The sequence below is a fragment of the Penaeus japonicus genome, unplaced genomic scaffold (assembly GCF_977035675.1).
Source record: "Penaeus japonicus unplaced genomic scaffold, GWHDUDI00000001_assembly GWHDUDI00000026, whole genome shotgun sequence".
Classification (NCBI taxonomy): Eukaryota; Metazoa; Arthropoda; class Malacostraca; order Decapoda; family Penaeidae; genus Penaeus; species Penaeus japonicus.
This window is the reverse complement of record NW_028234428.1, coordinates 26,367,166-26,374,665: the sequence shown is the minus strand read 5'-3', so window position 1 is coordinate 26,374,665 and position 7,500 is coordinate 26,367,166. Positions and strand designations below refer to the sequence as shown.

General features: G+C 35.2%; 1 protein-coding gene across 6 annotated transcripts in view; it reads right to left on the bottom strand.

The window, feature by feature from the left end:
- Window positions 1-671: 671 nt before the first annotated feature.
- The window catches only part of LOC122249410 (SPRY domain-containing protein 3), a 19,310-nt gene continuing 12,481 nt past the window's right edge, over window positions 672-7,500 (bottom strand). For 4 of the 6 annotated variants that reach the window (XM_043010231.2, XM_043010234.2, XM_043010235.2 and 1 more), the window contains exons 8-10: window positions 7,441-7,500; window positions 6,943-7,204; window positions 5,260-5,546 (exon numbers count right to left, since the gene is read on the bottom strand). The exon at window positions 7,441-7,500 is cut by the window's right edge and continues 119 nt beyond it. In XM_043010231.2, the coding sequence (XP_042866165.1) occupies window positions 5,412-5,546; window positions 6,943-7,204; window positions 7,441-7,500 (457 nt within the window). In that variant the 3' untranslated portion in view covers window positions 5,260-5,411. Of the gene's footprint in view, window positions 5,547-6,942; window positions 7,205-7,440 lie in introns of all 6 variants that reach the window. The other 2 variants (XM_043010232.2, XM_086552207.1) reach the window with 2 other exon arrangements.

The following is a 7,500-nucleotide window of genomic DNA, read 5'->3' as shown; positions in this document are numbered from 1 at the left end:
ATACTTACATACATACATACATACATACATACATACATACATACATACATACATACATATATATATATATATATATATATATATATATATATATATAGATATATATATATATATATATATATATATATATATATATATATATATGTATGTGTGTATTTATGTATATACATACACACACATAGTATACCCATACTGTTAAACCCGTTAACAACGGGTGACGTGATATCATGTCATGTGGTGGCAGACTTGTTGCTGGGGACGCGATATCACGTCATGTCATTTTGCTCCATTCTTTAATTCTACATTAACATTTGATTCTGGGCAGTCTCGTATCTTTACTGATGATGAATAGGCTTGCTGCAAACATTTTAGAGAGGTTTCACTGTAGTAACATTTACCTTGGATAATGATAGAAATGTAAAACAATAAATGTAACATAAAATAATTCAAAAGGAATGTTTGTATAACCTAAGTGCTCACCAAAGTACTTCAATCTCAGCAGCATACTCTGATCTTACATTGCATACATTTTCTAATTTATTCTTTAAACCTTTAAGTCCCACTGACAAGAATGGAGTGAAAGACCTTTAAATTTATTTTTTGTGCTTGTTTAACGGTAATTATTGTACTACAGCTTTTATCTCTGATATTCCCTCCTCAATATTGACATGTTTTTTTTTTCTATTAGCTGAACAGTAACTAAACTTGATGTAATTCTTTGAAATTCCTTTTCCCTGCAACAACCTTGTATAATATGAAAACTTTTGCCTATAAATATTTCAAACTGAAGACTTTGCTGTATTCAATTAATATACATGGGATGCCAAATAAATGCAGTGTTTCTGTAATACTTGTACAAATACAAGTTCAGACTTTTGTTGACCAATGCAATTTGTATGCAAGACAAAATCAAGAAGAGCAGCTGAGAGGTTGAGTCTAAGGAACACGTGGAAGCTAAACAGGATGGCAATATAATGAGAATACATTTCCGTGGTCCAAAGGGACAATTTGAACAGATTCCCCTGAAATAAGTTGGTTCACATTCAACAACAGTATCGCCATGACTACTCTATAAAGTCTACATTTTAGATCTACTTATCCAAAAAGAGCAAATGCTGTCATCTCAGCAATCTAGTTTCATTTGATTATATCTACAATCAACAGAAACTGCTACAACAGTGGGACTAATATCTTATGGGACTACATGAATTGGTATATTCAATATGATTAAAAATATATATATGTGTATATATATGTGTGTGTATATATTTTGACCTCCATAACTATGCAATAGCGTATAGAGATATATACTTGGGCATAACACCACACTGGCGCATCCTTTCAAAGTTTCAACTGCATGGATTGTGGTTAATGATTTTTGTGTTTGTAGATGATTTGTCAGGAAATTAGTTAAAGTATGCTTTTCATTTCATATTACACATTAAGAACCCCATTTCCAATTTTCTACCATAGATTTGAATCATTTTTTTCTTGCCGACGAAGTCCTGCTATGAATATATATATATATAAAAAAAAAAGAAAATTGAAAAAAAATAAAACTAGAAAAAATAGAAAATAAAAAAAATATCCAAACAGTGGGCATGAAGATAGAATGAAAGAATAGCCAACACACTGCCATAAATAGAGAACAGGATTTACCATAACTCAACTTGATGAGGGTAAAGGAAAAACCACGTACGCCCAAATCTTGCTTACTTGTAGCAACAAGGAAGTATGCCCACTTTATATCTGTTTTTCATATGGCATATATATATCTCCAAGTCTACAATTGATATAATAACCTTGCTGGTTCTCTAAACTGCAATGCAATCATCAGTCTAAATAACACCTACACTATCATAGCCCATTAATCAATCATCACTATATATGGAAAAAACATCAAGGCAAACCTAGGATGGAATGGATGACATCAAAAATACATCCTATTATTTTAAAACAAAGATGTTGTTGCCAAGGAGTAGCTGGTATTTCTCCAAGTTTCGGCAAAACATCTGCTAAGAGGAAACAGAATCACAAATCACAGAATCACATTCTGAGTAATACTCTTTGTCACATAAGGATAACTTGTGTCTGTCTATCTAGGGTATAAACTTCATCCTAACAAAACTATGCAAACTAAGTCACTGTATTTGTAAATAATAAATCTATCCATTCTTTAGTGAAATTCCAATAACATTTCCAGGGATACAAATCTCTATGAAATAAAGAAATACATTGATTTCTGTCATTTTTAACCTGGTAATGAATATGCCTGTCCTACTGCTTACCATCTGATAAATTGATAAATATCATACTAATTTATTCCGTAAACTACTGAAGTGAAACACTTTGTCACATAGGGAACATTTTAAACAATTATACATAAGTTCAGTTCACAAATATGATAGTATAAACAGGATTAAAATGACAGCCTTAATCTTTTGCAATCAAACTGAACTGAACTCATGAAAAAAAATGCAATTAATTCTTTACACTACCTATTGTTTTCTAGGAAAATTTGAGAATTACTTGAGCAACATCACTGTCTTGGTTTTGGATACTAATTTTTCTCATATCACACAAAAACACCCAATCTATTTTGTAAGACATTCATCTTTTTCGGATACATTTACAAGAGGAATATCTGCTTTGTTTCTGCTTGAAAAGGATTCTTCTCTACTGAGCCAAAATTATGTTTGGAATCTATATTTTCTAATGCTACAGATACTTGTATGATACATATCGAACAAATATATATCTATATATATATTTTACTGTTTTTGATGATCTCTTTCATATTTCATTGAGGGAAAAAAATTCACTGCCCTACATCAACTAAAGAGAAGAGAACAACTTAAAAATCTTAATGGGTAAGATATATCTTTATAGCATCTCTCTTACCATTAAGCAAGGTTAATAGAAAACCATAAATAAAAAGAGGGTACTATCAATTCCTCCATACACAATATCTGTAAGTAACTGTAATACTGGGATCTATTATTTTGTATATTTTGAAATAAGATATTGCTTATCTTATACGTATCCCGTCAAACTTCTTTATAGTTCCATAATATCTAGAAATGCTAGAGATAAACGCTGACATAAAGAATCTTGCTGCTTATAGAAAAAATACTTGTATTTGTCTATCTTCTACTGAAATGAAAACTGTCACAATAAATAATCCCTGTTGGTTTCCAGCTATAATGAAATTCTTGCACATTCTCAAATTCCTGGACCTGGCTCATGGCCATTGTGAGGCATTATGAATATATCACATCACTCTTAACCCATTCGCGCCAGTTGACTTGCTATCATGTTCAGTGGTTTTTGGGTCAGACGCTGGCGACGAGACATTTGATCTCGCTCGCGGCTAGTGCACCCGAGAATCCCGAGGTGTTAGGCTTATGCATTCGAAAACCCCGGCATTCTGACCATTCAGAGCCGGAATAGCCCCGGTGTGAATGGGTTAAGGAGAGTATAGTCTCTTCACTATGTCTATATGCTTTGCTATAACACTGATCGTCCTAGCATTTCCTTCGCTAAAGCCTTTCCTATCACTTTGTATAAATACTTCTTACTATTCATTGTGATGAATACAGAATTCCTATCTCTGTCTTTAACAATATATTTGTGAAAAACTAATTCTTGCTGCTATTCTTCTGAAACTACCATGCTTATGCAAATTTGGACCACACTAATGTGGTGTTTTCATGATGACAAAATAAGAGAATGTGTTTTCTTTGTCCTTATCTGGTGAAGCTACCCTCATTTTGTTAGTGTTTAATTTGAAAAATCACACTTCCTTAAGTCCACTCTATGATGAGCAGTACATCTACCGTGTATACACACATTTTCTCTGTTCTTGAGAGACTACTAGTTTCTCCCTAGCTATAGTTATCATTAACATGGTGCATTTTCAAGTATGAATTGCTGTCTGAGCAATAATTCAATGCTATTTATATTTCTGACCGTATGAGTGCTACCTTATACCATGTGAAGATCAAATATGCATTCTTGCTTATATCCTGTGTTTGCCTCCTGTAGATGACTACAACATATGGAGCAACAAAGCAGGCAGCAGTGTAGAAAGCAAGTAATCATAAGCAAGTAAAAGCCAAATTCATTTCACAGTAACTAGTATCCTACCATGTTTTTACCTCACTGTTACCATATCTATAAAGCAGGCAGTGCCTTGTGCTATCTTATCCATGTTACAACTGTCAAGCAAGAAATATCCTGTAGCAAAAATTACAAAAGTCCTTTACCACTGCATGGTACTACCTACGTCTCCCTCCTTAATTTGCCCAATCAATCGCATAAATCAATCGCATAAACAATGAAACAAAATTTCTGCTGCATTACCTATTAACACTTATGAATATCTATTATGATAATGATAGATATGATGTATAAATAAAACTGAATATGAGGATACAGTATTCAAAACCATACTCCCGAATCAATAAAGCCCTAATCTAAAATAACCTTTATGGGTATAAAGAATTGGTCTTCTACATGCACTTTTCTTAACCTAAGGCACAACAGTGCACAAATAGAAGATGCTGCTACCATAATGTATTTACTCTGTAAAATAAAGATTTTTTTGTTTTGTTTTTTGAAAGAAACAACCCAGTTAAAAAAAAAGGAATGCAACAGAATCTAGAAAATGATCTTCCATACTTGAATGATGACTTTTAATGTCATACTTAAAAAAGAACATGAAAATGAATGAGGAAAAAAACATCCATCCTCATGATGCCGACACACACAAATACACGCGCTTCAGTTTGTGCAGTGAGGTTATATCAGCAACAAGCCACCACAATATCTCTAATCTCTTTATCCAATGAAAATTGCTTCATACTCTCTTACGCAACTCTCACCAATGCTGTTGTAGTAATATAACAGAGGAAAAATATTGTACACCCGTTATACAGAGAGACGATCAGGCTTCTCTCTCTATGTTTCAATCCTAAGGTTTTATGATACTAACAGAGTCATACAGAATGGCCTACCATAAGATGTTCTACTGAGTTAAAGCAACAAAAGGAGAAGAATAAAAAAATATTGGGGTTTATTGTCAGTACACATAAGTGACCCTGAACTTATAAGAATAAGCATTTTCTCTCTCTCCATTATCTTATTACTGTTTACATATATGTGTGAGTAAAGATGCAATATATGACAGATTACAGGAAATGATGTTTAATATAAGGCTGGATTTTTTTATTTTGTTTTTTGCTTTTTTCTGTCACTTATGTAAGTCATATTCACAGAGTCATAAACTGACACAGTATATAGAATATGTAATTTGCCACCCATATATGTTACTCTTCTGAGGAAAACTGTGAAATACATCAATAAAGATAGTATGAGATAGAAAGATAAGTGTTGCCAATGCAATTTGTGTACTAGCCCGTCAATGGTCGCAGGTCAACTCTGACTCGCTCGTCCAGACTTCCCATACTGATGCTGGGGAAAAACCCTCCTTTGGGGAGAGCAACCTCCCGCCTGCCGATCATCTGGCCATTCCTTGTGAAAAACACCTGAAAGTGTCAAAAATGTGTCAACCATGATGAAATATGTATTCATCTGAGTTAAAGTTCCTAATATTGACATCAAATTTGGCTCAGCGTAAGGTCAAGTTCTATGGATTTGGGGAAGATCTATGGTAGTAAATCTATATGTTATATTAACCCTCTCTGGACGGGTGGTACACTACGGTACCGCTCATTCAAGGGCCCGGTGGCCAGGTGGCACCATATGGTGCCAGTCATTTAACCCATTTATACCGAGGTTTTCGAAAACATCACCCATCCGAAACGCTTTCATCCGAACGGCTCGCACGCCGCGAGCCTGGGGCGCCGATGTGGCCGTTTTCCGCCGCACTCGCTCACCCCGAGCGCCGGCCTTGGCCAGATATCTCGTCGGCGGCGGCTGACGCGAAAACCACGAAACGTGTCAGCACGTCATCCGGCGTGAGTGGGTTAATTGATTTAGGCCTAAGCGTTCGAAAGCCCTGGCATTGTGACATGCAAGGCTGGAATGCCTCCGTCGTGAGTGGGTTAAACAAAATCTAAGTTTTCGAAAGTTGGGGTATGTATCAAACCATATCAAGTAAATTAAGACTTTTCATGATAATGTTTTTTTCATGCACTGAATATTTCTAGATTTATTTTATAATAATAGATCATCTCAAAGCTACAAGTCATTTCTTATTCCTGGCTGGCAAATCTTAAATCAACATTACAGTACATTAGTGAAGGCTTTTGATCTTAATATATTCCAGTATCAGGTTTACATAATCAGCCAGCTATGCCTCAGTTTGAGTTATTATTTCCATATAAGTCTCACTGTAACCCCTTTTAATTTGAAAGAATCAATCCAAATCAAAACATTATAAAGACAGTATATGGTAGACAAAGATTTTAAGTGATGTTAATATTTTCCTGCCTTAACCCACTCACGAAGGGGGGCATTCCAGCCTTGAATGTCACAATGCCAGGGCTTTCGAGCGCTTAGGCCTAAATCAATTAAATGGCTGGCACAACATTGTGCCGCCCAGCCACTGGGCTTTTGAATGAGTGGTACAGAAGTGTACCACCTGTCCAGAGAGGGTTAAGCTACATAGCTGCTTAATAAAAGCATGTCAGGATTACTTCTTTCTAGATTCAGATATTTGAACCAGAATATAGTATGATGATCTTGTGAAGCATATCATCTATTCATCTTTTAGGGAAATTAATAAACTTTATTAATAATTTTTTTTTCCAAATCTTATGCATGGCAGTGACCTGTAAATCTGATGCGGAATAAAATAAAAGACAAACAAAAAAACATGCAATGAGTGCAATGAGAACCCCATTTTCTGCTCTATTAAAAAAAAAACAGAAAAATGAATAACCAAAACAACAAAATTTAATTAAAATCATGAGTACTAACCTGCACTTTTCCTCCAATGGGATGATGTCGTGAAGGCTCAAGTGAGTCATCTTCCTCTTCCTCCTCCTCATCGTCATCGTCGTCCTCGTCTTCCTCCGAGTCGGTGGTTAATATGTGGTTGTGGTGGTGGTGTTGATGGAGACGTGGATACTGTGGCGAAAAGTCTGGGGGTAAGCCAGGCTGGGGATACTGTAATAAATGCTCCAGCAGGTCCTCGCATTCTAAAGGTTCAGGGCTTTCTTCCTCCATGCTCCCTCCTTCACTGTGGGGATATAAATTCATGTAAGATCATTGTCAATCCTTGCATCCTCTGCACTGATAATTGCAAATGAATCAAGCTCACTCATCCCTTTTCTGAGTATGATTCTCCAGTTAAAATTAATTCAATTCAACATTAAGTCTCTAAGCTGATTTACCTAGCACCTAATTGAAAAAAGCATCAATCTCCAGTACTAAGAATGTTAAAACTAGTTACATATTGATGCATTTGGTGCTTACCTGTCATAGTTACAAACATAATCTCTGGGAAATATGATGCCACACCCCATGACATCCCCT